At 39.0% G+C, this 15,167-nt stretch overlaps 1 protein-coding gene across 3 annotated transcripts in view; it reads left to right on the forward strand.

Annotated features, from left to right (window-relative positions):
• Window positions 1-15,167, forward strand: part of KCNQ1 (potassium voltage-gated channel subfamily Q member 1) — a 355,093-nt gene that overhangs the window by 38,942 nt on the left and 300,984 nt on the right. For all 3 annotated transcript variants that reach the window (XM_065637046.1, XM_065637047.1, XM_065637048.1), the window contains exon 2: window positions 10,782-10,872. In XM_065637046.1, the coding sequence (XP_065493118.1) occupies window positions 10,782-10,872 (91 nt within the window). The remainder of the gene's footprint in view (window positions 1-10,781; window positions 10,873-15,167) is intronic.

Below are 15,167 nucleotides of genomic sequence, written 5' to 3' on the forward strand. Positions count from 1 at the left end.
GGGGCGCTTGAAATTTTCATCATACTTAAAGCAAACTAAGTCAAGTTGCTGTAGCTTCAAAGCATTATGTCTTTCCATCAGCAAACACTTTCTCCTCTCTGGGAATGGAAATATGTCTATCTTCTTGAATTCCTCTGCTTTCACCTTAGGAACATTAACCTGTCATGTAGTTTCTCTATCGTGTTTCTCAGCTGCGATGCATTACAGGGGCTGTGTTTCTCCCCCAGCACCCCTAGAAATGTGCAGCAGAGAATTGAATGTGGAAAAGCTCAAAAGGAGGAGGCAATAAGTATTTCTGTGAAAGCATCTGTCAGCTGTACCTTTAGCTAATTAAAGCAGAGGATCATAATGGAAATGGTGGTGAGAGTACTTATCCCGGCTTCAGATCTTTCTCACGGTCTTCATCTTACTGGCCAGCACTGATGAAAGTGCCTTTCAGTCACGGTTATTTCAGGAGAAAGGAACACAAAAAGGCATTTTGGGAATCAGCTGAGAGGTAGGCCAGAGTTGTTTGGGTCTGGTATCACTTTAGTGCTATTTGCAATAAATCAAATTAAGCATCTATCCAGGTCAGTAGCTCAAGGTACGATTACTTCTTCCCCATGTAGGTATTTGTCTGTGGCTTTTTAGCCCCTGTCATTGTTTTACTCTGTTCACAAGTAAAGATAGAGGATACTATCAAAAATATCAGTAGTGTTTTCCTATCATGGAGGGTTTTTAGTGAGCTTGCAATATGGATATTTCTTTATAGAACATACAGAAGCATAAGTCCTTATTTGCACTGCAGTAAAATTAGTATAGAAGTTTAGTGCACTAGTAAATCAGTTGTACAACATTGTGGGATAGTGCTTCTCTCCTTAGGTGTGGAGACAATCTTTCCTTTTTTTTTTTCCTCTCTTGTTTTACATCTCTGGGGTAGGATAGTGTTCTTACCTGTGTGCAGTATCCAGAAGCTGGTTACTAAGCAAGCAATTCTGTGAGCTGAGAAGCTGACCAAGTGTAGTTTTTCTGCAGTGTTATAAGATGAATATGCTTTAGGAGGCATAATGCAATGTCCTTTGATCCTTAATTGGGGAGAGCAAGTGATTTGTAGCAGTGCTGCCATGAGGAAAGTAAATAAGGAAACAAAAGGAGGGGTAATACATACAGCGCTTGAAAATGCTCTGTCAGATGAAGGTATCAAAATAGTGTCCGGCCATCCCAAACAAGAGAAGCCATTGAGATTAAATATTTTGCGTGTTTACAGAAATATTGTGTATTTAAGGAAAGTAATTTCAAGTTTATTTTTAAAGTAGTATAGTATTTTATTTAGAAAGATTTATTTGATTGAAATTTTATGACAGCAAAGCAGAGCAATAGTCTAGGCATGGCAATGTTTCAGAAGCTTGGTTTTACAAGGTCTGAGGTTTTAGTATTTTTATTTTAATATTTGGATACTAAATTATTTTAAACTCTGCTGCTTTGAATCTGCTGTTACAAGAAAAGTGGAAGAGTGATGTAGTGAGCCCTCAGACCAACTGTATAAAACTCCACCTAGAAAACAAGTTTTACTGGTATTGTGGCACTCAATTTCTAGAACAAACCTCTCTCCTATCTTTTTCCCCCTCTCATTAAAATGAAAACTTATCCAAAACTGGCTGATAAAAAAGGAAAGTCCTCTATTGCAATAAGAACAAAGGGTTTGCTTTCAGCAGTGGTGTGCAACTGATATATTGTCCTAAGTCCACATTTGCAACTCGTGTTTGTTTTTTCCTAAATCTGCCTCTTGTGTAAAACGAGTAAGATGTCCACCCCGTCGTAAGGGTGACTTAGTCTCAGATCCTTTGAGGGCCCTTTGGGGGATGCTGCCTGTTCTCTTGCTGGTGCTGCCACCACCGAGTGACTTGGCGTGGGCAGCTGTAAAGCCCCAGTTCAGCTCTGCCTCTGCTCGCGTGTGTCCTTCAACCGAGTACGGCCTGGATTTGGCATTGGTGCTCACCTGGAGATGAGCAGTGTGTTAGAGCTGCGGGGAATGAGTGCGCGGCCGTGAATGTCTTTTGGAATGCGCTGCTGGATGGTGGGTTTTGCTTTGAACGATGGGGTGCTACAGGACTGGGGCAAACCTGAATGTGGAATCGAGAGGATGAGAACAGCACACAGGACTCTGTTGGTTTCCTAGCGGTATTTTAGAGTGACAAAAAGTGAGGATGAGATATTCCAAGCAAAATAAGCTGTGAAAGTTACATTTTCTTTCCTGCTTTGTAGTGTTTCATCACCACAAGAATAAAGAGAAAATCTTTCATTGTTTTACGGTGTATTTGTTGTACTTTTCTAGTCTTCAGGTAAGAGCACTAATGACATATTTTTTCTCTTGCTAGGCCTGGGGTGTATGTGAAAACAACTGCAAAAATTTTTCTGATTGGGAGTGTTGGGTGACATCCTTTCCCCCCTGCGCATGTGCACTTGCTCCTTCTGTGGCTGTCATGTTGCTATGTTGGGGTGTCACGTTAATGGTCAGGCACATCAGAAGCTTGTTATGTACCATCTGAGGAGGCCTGATGAAGCTTCTGCAGTCCAGTGGTTCACAACTCTTGGATCAGGCACTTGTTTTAAACGTAGCATATAATTTTCCCAGTTTCTTACGCAGTACCTATCATCTTTTTCCTGTTCAACCACGCTTATTCTCAAAGGAACCAATACCTTGGTGCAGGATGCAATAACATCGCTTTTTGTGGGCAGTTAACCTTTCCTGTTGAAGCATCTTGACGTCTGGCTTGCATTTGTACTGCAATCATACCCTTTGCCAAGACCTTAAATGCCTTTCCTGCAATAATTCTGGTGCTGTATCCTAAATGACTTTTGATTCATTGTGTGCTTTGTGCTTTGGTACACTGCCCATAATTTAAATTATTTTTGCAGACTCTAATCTCCCAGAAGAGCCACGTAAGTGTGATAGAAGCCTTGCTTATTTAGCTGTATGGCTAACCTGTTTTTCTTAGTATCAGACTACCCTTTATTCTATATGATTTTTCTTGAACAATAAAACTGCTTTCTCACGCAGGGGATAGAAGACTATTTCTTTGACAAGGAGTCAAGGAGCTGGTTAAAAAATATGCCATTGTTTCCTTCAGGAAGCACCAACCATACTTTGCCTTACAGTTGGAACAAATACATATTAACAGGAAGCTTCATCTGATAGACCTAAGCTAACACAAACAGAGCATTTGCACTTTGTCTGTTGAAGTTTTTTTGATGGCAAGTGACAGCTGAGAATAGTGATCTGTCTGCTCGCTTGCCCTGTGCAGGACACAGCAGGGAGAAAGCGCGTGGTGTGCAGGAAACTGTCGTAGGCAGTTCCTGGAGGGAATCCTGCTGCTCGGCAGGAGTGCAAGTGGAATCTCCTCTGCTGGGTATCTTCATGCCACAGGGAGTTGGGCAGATCCGAAGGGACTGAACCCTTCCTTCCTTCCCCTGCCTCAAAGAAGAGAAAAAGATAAGACAAATCCTTAGAGGAAAACATGCAAAGAGCCTATGTGGCCAGAGATGTAAAACCCCACCTTTCTTTTTTTGTTGTTATTAGGGCTACGGTATGTTTGAGGGGTTTTTGGTTTTGTTTTATTTTTCCACTTGTTTCATCTTCAGCTATGGTTTATGTATATTACTGGTCTCTTCTAACTCCTTGCTACAGTGTTTGTGTTTGTTCGTTTTTTCTTCATGCTTTGCCCTATTTACTGGATCTAGACTCAAACTAAAATGTATATATTTTCGAAAGTTAAATGATTCTCACCTAAGCAAGTTAGCCAAACCAGTTAGGCAGCACAACTAATGCAGATGTTATGCAATTTTCATTCAAGGATTAGAGAGTTCACAGCCATACTCTGGAAGAAAAATACGTGTTAATAAAAATGTCAAAGTTGGCCAAAGGTATGGGCAAAAATGAACTGAAGTACAGGGCTTCTTTATTCTAATCATGTACCTTCACCAGACCATTCTCTTGAAAACAAACTTTTTTTTTTTTTTTAGTGGAGGAAGTGATGGAGGACCTCTGACGTCCACCAGCTGCATAATTAAATACCCCTTTAGTCTTCTATTAGCAGACTGGCACTGTGCTCCAGTAGTTTATAGTCATGACAGAATTAGTGTCTTTCCAGTGTTCAGTTCAGAGTTGCTAAAGAGTTCAGCATAAGACCTACACATACAAGATATTTATATGTGTGAATTTCATTAAGGTTGAAATTTTTCTCTGCATGGTGAAATACTCTTTCTTTTTTAAAAAGTTTCTCACTTTTGAAAGTACCACTTGGTATTTATATTTGACACTATACCTTGGTGATGATCTCATAAATTGCCATCCTGTATTAGCTTCTTGGCAATGCTGTTTATGATGTAGAGTCCTTTCCTCTCTCTTACTATCAGCTGTCCTCCATTTGGCAAGTTCTACCTATTCCCCTTCTAACTTCTACCTTTAATTAGAATTTTTTTCCTCAAGCAATCCCAAAATGCCTCGAATGAAAGAATGAGAAAGGCCTGGTACCAAGCTGCAGTAAGAAATTACTTGATGTGGACTAGTATGAATGTTTACATAGTTGCACTATGGAAATGACTGGGCAGTACTGCATGAGGTGGTTAGGGATTTATGTTGGCTTGTAGTAATATAAGTCTGTTCAGGTTTTTCATCAGGATTTTCCTGATGAAAATTGAGTAAGGAATGACTTGTCTGGCCTGGAATTGGACAGAATATATGACAAAGTGAAAGAGTGATCCCCTGTCATCAGCGTGTGTCTTACCTGAAGCTGTCGGTCCAAATCCTCATTGGAATAATTCGTCTTGTTACCTGGAAAGCTGCGTGACAATGTCCTTTTATGATGCCATTGACCTTTGTGTTCACAATCAGAAAAGTGTCAGTATGCATAACTTCTGGGGATGAAAGATGAAATAATGACGCTGTCATACGTTTTAATTAACTAACATGAAGTGGATATACAGCAGCATTATAGTTTGCAGATTATTATGATCAAGATAAGAATTTGCCTGTATTTAATCTGCACTCTGACGTTGCTCATTTTCAATGTCATCCTTCTAGTTCTTCTAAAGCCATATGCTTAGAGGAGGTTAAACTTTGTATGACAGGGTGTTTTAAAAAGATGGACCCAATTTGAAATCACTACATCTCTGCAACCACAAATTCAGCTATTGTCTTAATGCTGAGCATTTATAAAAAGGTTACTAAAACTTGTCAACTCATTAAACTTTTTGTAAATTTTAGTGTAATTGTAACATGTTGCCATCATGAAATACACTGTTTTGAAATTGGGTCCATCTTTTTAAAACACCCCCACTTTTTTGAAGTGATTTATTCTGTAAAAACTGACCAAACAATACCCCACAAAACAAAAAACCAGACCCACTCTCTGAGTTACAGGGTTGGTGAGGAGGTTGCATGGTTGGTGACTGATCGTGCCCGTGACTGAACAAAGCTGTGCATTCAAAGAAAGACGATCCAGTTGCCCCAAAGTCAGGTGCAGGCAGAGGGGTCAAGAAGGAGGCTTAGGTAGAATGTTAGTTACTAAAGACATAGAAGAACCCAAAAGATGTTTTTTTTATTTACAGAATATTTATTTTTTAGTTTCAGTAATTTTTTCCAGTAGACAAGAGGTGATGAACTACAACTAGCCATTGACCTTATACCATAAAAAAAAAAGAGCACAGATTCGGCAGTTATGAGCTAAAAAAGTATTCCCTGTATGCAACTGATAGTTGGGTACCTTCAAGATTGGTAGCTGTAATGAATAAAAGCTTTTTGAATGTAAAGAACGTGCTTAAACCAGCTCTTATGTTGAACAAGGAAAAACTGTCTGTCTTCCTGCAGGGTTAGAGCTCAACCTGGGTGTGTATATAAACTGAGCTGAACTTTGCATCTCCCTTCTCATATTTTAAATGTTTTTGAGGTTTCGGCTTAATTTAGGACCTAATGCCAACCTTTTCCAGCTTCATGGAAAGACTCCCACTGACAGTATGTAAGAAACACTGCAAGAAGGAATAAAGTCTACCCACATCTTAACACTGGTTTCGATGATGATGGCTATGTGTGCATGAGGCTGTATGGCTGTATTAATCTGGTGAGTAAGTACTTCCAGCTTGTCTCATGCACCTTTTTTTTTTTTTTTAAAAAAAAAATGTTCCTGGTCATATCATTGGACATATTTTATAAAACTTTATCAGTTCTCCTACCTGTGACATTTACTAAATGAGCATTGTTATCTCTCAGTAAGTTGTTCCTTTGATCATTCCACACATTGTTTCAAGCCACAAAAAGGACATGCAAATGTTCTAAAACAATAGTTAAATACAGAAAAAAAGCAGTAGCTCAGGGCTGGAGGCTGCAAAGTACTGATAGCTACCTGTGATGTGTCAGGTTTCTGCAGCTACCACTGAGGTCAGTGGAAAAGCCCTAAGTCTGGATCTGTTCTGAAAGTCAAAATATATCCTAGAATAGTATGAAACCATTAAATCCACCTTTAGCTCTTAATATATTTCCTATATATTGCTGAATATAGTGCATATACTAGCTGGTCATGTTTACCTGTCAGCTGTATGATTCTTTCCTGGAGATGCTCTGACATCTCAAGCCCATTTGAGACAAAAAAGTATGTAAATCATCTGACTGACTTAACAGAGTAAGCCAAATTTTATTATTTGTTATATGTTTGCCCATGTACGCACATCTGTGCACACACAGTCTTGTGTAACTCCATATACACCTGCGTCTGCATATGTGCTTTTCTCTTTAATGGTTGGTATAGCATAGGCACACATCTCAAGTCTATCTACAGGCTTGGATATATGGGAGCTCCAAGTGTTACTGGGGGCTGCACCCTGGGAGTGTTTCGTGTGCACTGAGGTAGCCTCACTTCTGCGTATGACTCTGCCAGGTGTGAAGCTCCTGCAACAACTGAGCTGAAAACACTGAAAAGCTGAAAAGAAAGTGGCTTCTGGTAAAGCAGCGCTGGCTGGGAGGACATGGGTCACCTTGTAATAATAGTCCGCTGAAAGCAGAGTCTGTGAAGGAAAACATCTGCTGTTTTGTGCTAGTCTCCACGCTGCTTTATTAGTGGTTTCATGGTTTCACATCCAGAAGTACAGAAATGATCAGACACTTGCAAAATTCTTACTGTTAAAAAGAAATGTAGCACTGTTAGATACGAGTTAACTACAAAGCTGAGTATTCTTGAGTGCATCTACTGATGCAGTATCTGCAATTTATCTAGGGCAAGCAGATGCTACTTTGAAACCTGATACGGGCAATATGAAAGACTTCACACCATTGCCTCATCTCTAGTGCTCGCTTGGCTCCACAATCTAAGAGATCAGAGCTGACGAAAACCTGAATTCCTCGTTGCTCTGCTTCCTTTCTGGAAGATGGTCACATTTGTGCATAGACTGTAAGCAAGCAATTGGTTTCCGGAAAAAAAAAAATCTGTGGTTTCCAAGAAATCAAGCCTGTTCTGACTGCTAGAGTTAAAGAAATTCCAGTGTTCTGCTGCCTGTCTCTCCTTTAGTGGAAAAAATATATTATACTGGGGTTGTTAGGGCAGATAAAACGGTGAATGTTTGTTCTGCTAACCCATGTACAACTGGTGAAATCGGCATGGGCCCGTATGCTTAGGAATGTGTTCCAGAGTGTCTGATGCTACTGGTTAAACCATTCATACATCTTAGGTCTTTACGTCCCTGCGTAATATTATATGGGAGCTAAGGTATTTTTAATTTTTTACTGTGAGACAGAGAAGCAAGGCTGGCTAAGTAACATGCTTTTTCACTTGTTATGTTACAGTATGGCAGCTTGGCTACAACCCAATTAAGAGTAAATGACTGTTCTGTAAAGTCTAATAAGTGTTTTGGGATTAGTGTTTACACTGGATAGCCTACATTCAGTTTTCCTAATTTAAATGTCAGTGTTTAGAGCCTTCATCCACTCAGCAGTTGAAATAACTAAACGTTTTGCGCATTAACTTGTTTCACAAGGATATAAATTGCTCCCTGAAGGTGTCCGCTGTCTTTCTACTGACAACAGATCTTTGACACATAGGTGAGCCTTAGCTTGTCTGAAATTAACCTCTCTTAACTTAGCTATCGGGAATTACGTGGTTGATTAAAGTAGTGCTGACACATTCGTCTACTAGGAATTTGTGTAATGCTGCATCTTGGAAGGCTGGTTTCAGTTGCCCATTAGTTTGTATAATATTAACTGGTTGGATGAACAGTTTAGATGCTTAGCATCTTTATCAAGGTGAGTACCTTTTTGGGAAAAAGTAGTAAAAGCGATCATGGTAAAGTGATATTAAAAGTGATAAGGTTATTTTGGACATGGGAAAATTGTAATGTTTGCATTGAAAAAATACACCAGTTTGGGGGCTTTGAACTTGTATCTTCTGTTGTCAGGGTTGTACCTTTGATTTTCCCTGTGAAAAGGAAATGAGCAGCAGGCTGATACCAGAGGAGGACAATGTAATTTTTTTTTTTTTTTTTGGTCTCTTAATTTTGCACCCTCTATTCCTTATGTGCAATTGATATAGTCTTAGAAGCAAAATAGTAATGCCAGTGTGACAGGGTTAGGAGCTTAGCTGTGGTGCTCCACTGGCATGGCTGTGCTACTGGGGTTTGTGGGTATCTTTTCTCTAATGCCCAAGAAATGGACAAGAAGCAGCAATATCTGGCTGAACATCTTTGTTTCACTTGGGATGATGAGCGTATGTAGGTATGAAGGTGTCTTATGCTTCAGCCTGGAAGGAGCACTACAATAAATTTCAAGAGTTTTTCTGGGGGTGAAAAAAATAAAATTAGTAAGACTGAAATGGATCCATGTGCGTGAAAACCTGTAAAAGTAGGTAGTGCAGTGACCAGCATGTGATGCAGTTCTTACGTCAGCCCTCAGTTCCTCTAATAGTAACAAGCAAAGACATTTGGCAAACAGTTTACCCTGAGATTATCTTCCTGTCACTTAGGCACACAAACTTTCACCTTTAATCCTTATCAGGTTCTGTTTAGTTGTATTTGTTTAGAAGTACAGAAATGGGATAGGCTTTGCTTTGGTGCCCTCTCGTGGTTTCATGTATTGATCGAGTTACACTTTTAACAAGTCTATTCATATTAAGAGATATAAGTATTAATTGTTGCTGCTCATTTTGTATGCAGACAGCTTACACCATCCCATGCAACTCATTGGCGGCTTTGAACTGGTACTCCTGTCTATGTTGGACTTTTTATCCAGAGACCCTTAACTACCTCTGTGTAACCAAACCCATTTATGTTCATGTTGTCACGTGTATCAGTCTTAAGCAATTGTGGGACTATTGCAGATAGAAGGGCTGGACCCTTGAGGAACCTTGGTGTTATGTTTCAACTGGCTGGTTCATCTTTGCACTCCCCTGCCTTGTCTGCGCACCTTACTTCTATTTCAGAATGGTCCAAGTTAGAGATACAAGGCACCCACATATTTATACTTTACCTAGGTAAAAGTTTATTCTCATATGTATGTGTTGATATGTGAGTATCTCTATTCTATTAACTTCAATTCATTATCACTTACTAATTTGATTTTTCTACTTAATTACCTACAAACGCCATGATTTTGTGACGTGTTTACAATATCATTTGACTTACATGTGCCGTAGTTTGAAGTGATCATTGGGCAGTCTACCTTGTAATGGCAACCATGACACATTTTTGTTTTCTTGGGTGTTTGGCCTTTCAAAAGATTGACCTAATTAAGTTCTCACTTATGTGAACAAAGATAAAGGCTCTGGGTGACTTCAGCTGAACCATGCCAGTTTGCAGCCCCTGGTGTCTTGTTTTAGTATTTCTCGTGTTGAGTTCAGTTTTATTCATTATGTCTGTCTCTCTTTTTAAAACATGACATGAGCAATGAAGAAAACTTAAAACATTCCCTTATTAAAAGCAGACTTAGTTGTTGGGGATATTTTTCACAATTCTGTTGAGACAAGCAACACCAACCCTTTGCACTTGACAGAAACTCGCTGCAAAATCCAGTAATCAAGTCATCCCCCTCTTATAGGTCTCCAAAACTGTTAATAAGGGTTTTTTCCTCAGGAAAGCAGGCAGCTGGGCTGAGTTTGGTGCAACTCCCTGGCTGTCCTGAATCTTACCTTGGGAACCAGGACCCCTCATGCAGGGGGGACCAGGGAACAAACCCTTATATTCCCACTCTCTCTCTGATAGTTGCTTTGAAATTTTGTTTTATATGAAAATGGAATCAGTCCTAGGTTTTGTTTCAGATGCTAAATGTCAGTCTTTATTTATCTGGGGCCTTTTGAGGATTGGTTATAAAAGGTAGTGTAGGCAGAGCCTGTGAATCTCTGGTTAGTTGGGATTTCTGTTTGTATTGTGTTAGAATTTGGAACAGCAAAAAGGCAAATATTTGAAACATGTTGGGGGAATTGTGTGGTGGTGATTCAGCTGTAGTGGCTCCTACAATGGGAAGGAACAAGGAATGCTGTTTTCCTGCGGGGGCCAGGAAACAGCAAGTCTTAGAGGTAGGCTAAAGGTTCTCTTATTGTGCAGTTTCATTTGATGATGTCCAGCCCAAGACCTCAGTGTCTGAAAAGAAATTAACTATCCAACGTGAAACAGGATCACTCAAAAGTTACCAGCAGAGTTCTAAGATAACCAAATACTGATCTGTGTGTACATAGAATTTGTAATGGCATAATTATCCGTCCTCCCTCTAGGTTCTTACTAGACTGCATTGCATTATTTTTATGTTATTTTCTTTTTATTTACAGCTTCCTTATTGTGCTGATATGCCTTATCTTCAGCGTGCTTTCTACTATTGAACAGTATGCAGCTCTTGCTACAGGGACGTTATTTTGGATGGTATGTATGTGGACGTTAATGTGATTGATGCGTGTTAGCTCTTAATGTGCAAATTCTCATCTCCTGAGCCAATAACAAGCAGAATGTTACTTATGGTTTAATTTACAAGAGGCTTTTGTGCTTTTCCCTAATGAGTCTGTAAATTAAGCTTGAGTGTCTCATATTGCTCAGATTAATCTATTTTTCAGCCATACTGAGGACCAGACACCTGATTATAGGAGGGAGAAAAGTAAGTGGAAGACCTTTCCTTTAGTCGATGTCAGATCCAGCTTTCTTTCTCAAGTGGAAAATTCATGTATTTTCATTGACTTTGGAGTTAAGACAACTTGCTCTATCCGTATTACGCACTTTTCCTTCAGTAGAGAAAAAAATAGTTACCTTTTATTATAGTACACTAGTGCTGCAACAGATATTTATCAAGAAATGGTCCAACAGTATTACTGTCCTGCCAGGTTAGATTTCATTGAAGAGCCTTAGTTGTGGAGTTGGAGAGCCCTGATTTTGAATGTGCAAAAAATTTATAAATTTGTTATGCCTCAGGGGTGGGCTACCACCTGCTAAATCATTGATTTCTCTGTATTTGTAAATAAATGACCATTGTTTTACTTGTGAAAATGCTAACTAGGAATTTAAATGCTTTTTCAAAATAGTTCCTGTAGCAGTGCACTAGTAATATCATTGTTATGTATGATATCATTATTAGTATTAAAAAGTTCACTTAAAACTCCCATCAATTATAATAAATTTTGTCAGTTTATCTATTCAATATGCTAAGGTTTTATACCTAATACGAATGCTGTAACAATAAGAATATAGTGTATTAAATTTAGTGTCTCTTAAATTTAAGGTGTCTTCATGCCTGGTATATTATTTTTAACCCGTAAGATATTTGAACTCATAAGTGTAACATTATAATGAGTTGCCAGCTAAAAGAGTCTATACTTGTATTTCTGCATTCGGTACCTTTTTCCATTTTGTAGTTTGGGGTTTTCTTTTTGTATAGATTTAAGGTTTATGTGATGCTTCATTTCCCACCCCCTCTGTGAAATCATGGAACTCATTTTGTGTGTTCATACTGTATGCAGTATGTATTATCTGCAGGTGTGAAATACATTCAGTGTAATATGTATGCAATGCTTTCAGGATTATATACGATATATGTAATATCCAGTATGTATTGAGTGTTCATACTATGGTGTATTATCTTGCTTTCTAAGTAGTGAGAATCAGTGTTCCTGTTCTATACCATGAGAAAAACTACAGTTAACTTTTAGCATTGAAATTCTACTGTCATGGTTTCTTGGGAATTCAGCAGTTGTTTGTTTATTCAGTGTTGGCATATTGTTTTCTTAAAGGAATAACTGTGGTAATTTTTAAGAAACTTAAAGGATTACAGTGATCCATCAGCCAAAAGCAGTAGATGGGCCAGTGTGCTCTCTGCTCTATCCAGTTTTGGTGGGACTTCCAAAGGAGTTGTGGCACTTTGCAACAGAAAAATAAATGTCAGAATCTGTTTTGTGATGGTGTCTAAACTCTAAAATTTCCTATTCTGTCTTAAAATAAGATTTTACATTCACTCTAATATATCATTACCAGCTGTCAAAATTAGATGTAACTGAATTCTTAAGCAGGGTGTTAATCACAGATGACAGGTTGAAGAGAAACTGTAAAATGCAAAGAAAGAAGTAAAAGAAAGTGTGACAGCAAACAAGGATTAAAAAACAAAACAGGAAGAAGCACAGTGCAAGCTTCCAACCCCAATGGTAATGTAAGGAGACTTATTAAAGCTTAGGAGAATACTCTTTCTACTGCTTTGCAGTGGAATTAATTTATCTTTCGTGTTTGAGAGGAACTTTTAGTTATACCACAATAATAATTTTAATTTGGAGCCAGACAATGAAAGTAGGTAACATTGTCATGGTAGGTAAGCAAAGAAGGGCAAACAAGTTGATTTACAAACTAATACTGAGTGAGAGGGACCTCAGAGGAGCAGCACTGTAGCAGCAGCCTACCAGAGGAGTATGGGAATCTTGAAAGAAGAGTTTTTTCTACTTGGGCTTAACTGAGAGTGAGAAGGAAGGAACCTTTGGCCACGTGGAATTTGAGGTTTATGAGACCTCATGTCGTTCCATGAAACTTGAGTTAGACTGCCCGAGTGTATGCTCGGTGAGATTAAAGTAACACTTGGAGACCTTTAACTCTTTCTTTTGAAGACTATAAAAAAATGAGTCCACCTTTCCCTATCTGCTCTCAAAGGGAAAATTACTGAACCTTTGTCAAGAGCAGACTGCCTTTTATTTAGGCATAATTTCTTATGTAGGGTAGAATTCTCTCCAAATGAATTCTGCTTTGTAGTGCATCAAATATAAGGCTGAGATAGTTCATGCCACCAAATGTGCAGAGCCATGCTTTGAAATTTTGCTTACTTGAGATTTGTGGACTTGTATTCAGGCAGGGGTGAGGAGAGGCTTTGACCAGGCAGCCATAGGTTTGGAAATCCAAGAAATGATTCTGTCATGCTAAATGTCTGGAAATTAGTGCTCAGAGTTAGCATGTGGGTATGCTGAGCTGAACAGCCCCAAGGAGCAAGTCTGATTAGGTGAGTTTACTGCATAGGCACTGCAAATCTGATTCATCTTGAAAATGAGATGATATAGCTGTAAAAGCCTGTGTGTGTTATCTGCAAACTACCGTTGTTACAGAATCCCTGCTACAGCCCAGTTGTGCATTGCATGGCACTGAAGATGCACATTGGGAGAAGTACAGAATCTGTTCCTCCTGACTGAAAAACTATTCAGACAAGACCCTTGAAAACACAATTAGGAGCTGTACTGCTTTATTTCCTCCACATAGCCAAAGCATTTTGCTCTGACCCTGTGAAAGATCTAAACACCTGCACAACTTAAGCAGATTGTCACCAGTCTCCTTGGTTTTAAAAAGACTTTAAAGTTACAGATGGAAGCTGAGCATGCCCTTTTTCATGAACAAGAATTTCATTCTTCAAAGAATATAGTCATACAAGATATTACAATTATATGAAAATGAGAGCTAAAAAGGTGGTTGAATTTATATGTATATATTTTTCCTTTTTATTCTGGAGCTGCTTGTCTTATAATATCACCTCCGACTACCAGAGGAGGAAATAATAGAATCATTTAGTTTAGAAATTACCTTTAAGAGTCCAGCTGTTAACTTAAGGCTGCCAAGTCCACTGCTAAACCTTGTCCCTAAGCACTCCATCAACACCTCTTTTAAACACCTCCAGAGATGGTGACTCCACCACGTACCTGGGCAGCCTGTTCCAATACCTGACAACCCTTTTGATGAAGAAATTTTTCCGAATGTCCAATCTAAACCTTCCCTGGCACAACTTAAGGCCATTTCCTCTTGTCCTGTCACTTGTTACCTGGGAGAAGAGACCAACACCCTCCATGCTACAACCTCCTTTCAGGTAGCTGTAGACAGCGATAAGGTCTCCCCTCATCCTCCTTTTCTCCAGGCTGAACAGCCCCAGTTCCCTCAGCTGCTCCTCATCAGACTTGTGCCCCAGGCCCATCACCAGCTTCACAGCAGATGTTATCAGTAATTTCAAAGCACTTAAAAATGCTTTTGTTTTTTCACAACAGTAAGAAAAATACAAGCTTAACATTGGAAAAATAAACAAGGAAAAGTTTATATGTGTTCCAAGTGGTGTTACAGTTTTAGACAAAAAGCTTACAACTAGCTTGTGAATCTTTCTCTGCTTGTCACCACACTTCACAAGGCAAAGACCCTTGCTGAAAGCTATCCCTAAATGCAGTTGTAATGGGAGATTAGGAGAGAATTGGTCTTTTGTTAGTTTCCAGAATGCAGTGAAAACTGTTTAAATTTGCTTGTGTTTAACTTTTGTTCACTAGATGGTGCTGTTGGAGGGGCTTGACTCTAGTTACTCGTGGGCACATGCCCAGCGTGAGCTGGAGTCTGAGCCAAGACTGTGAAAGGACCATCATTTTGAAGGGTATATGTACATTTGGCCCATTTAAAATAGTGGTGTGGTAGAGCTTTTGCCATGACTCATAAAGAGAATGTGGTATATCTGTGTAAAAATTGATTTTGAGACTACAATATTTAAACTATGGAAAAAAGTAATTCGGAGATGTATGTTCCCAGAGAGGCCATATTTTTCTTTTATTTTCATAAGCAAGGATTTTATAGTGCCAGAACACAGCAGAATGCTGTTATCTCAGCATGATCTAAGAAAATCCAAGTGCTTGATCCAAGGGGATTAAGTATTCTGCTGAACCAAGGGATATTTA

The sequence above is a fragment of the Caloenas nicobarica genome, chromosome 5, assembly GCF_036013445.1.
Source record: "Caloenas nicobarica isolate bCalNic1 chromosome 5, bCalNic1.hap1, whole genome shotgun sequence".
NCBI classification, from domain to species: Eukaryota; Metazoa; Chordata; class Aves; order Columbiformes; family Columbidae; genus Caloenas; species Caloenas nicobarica.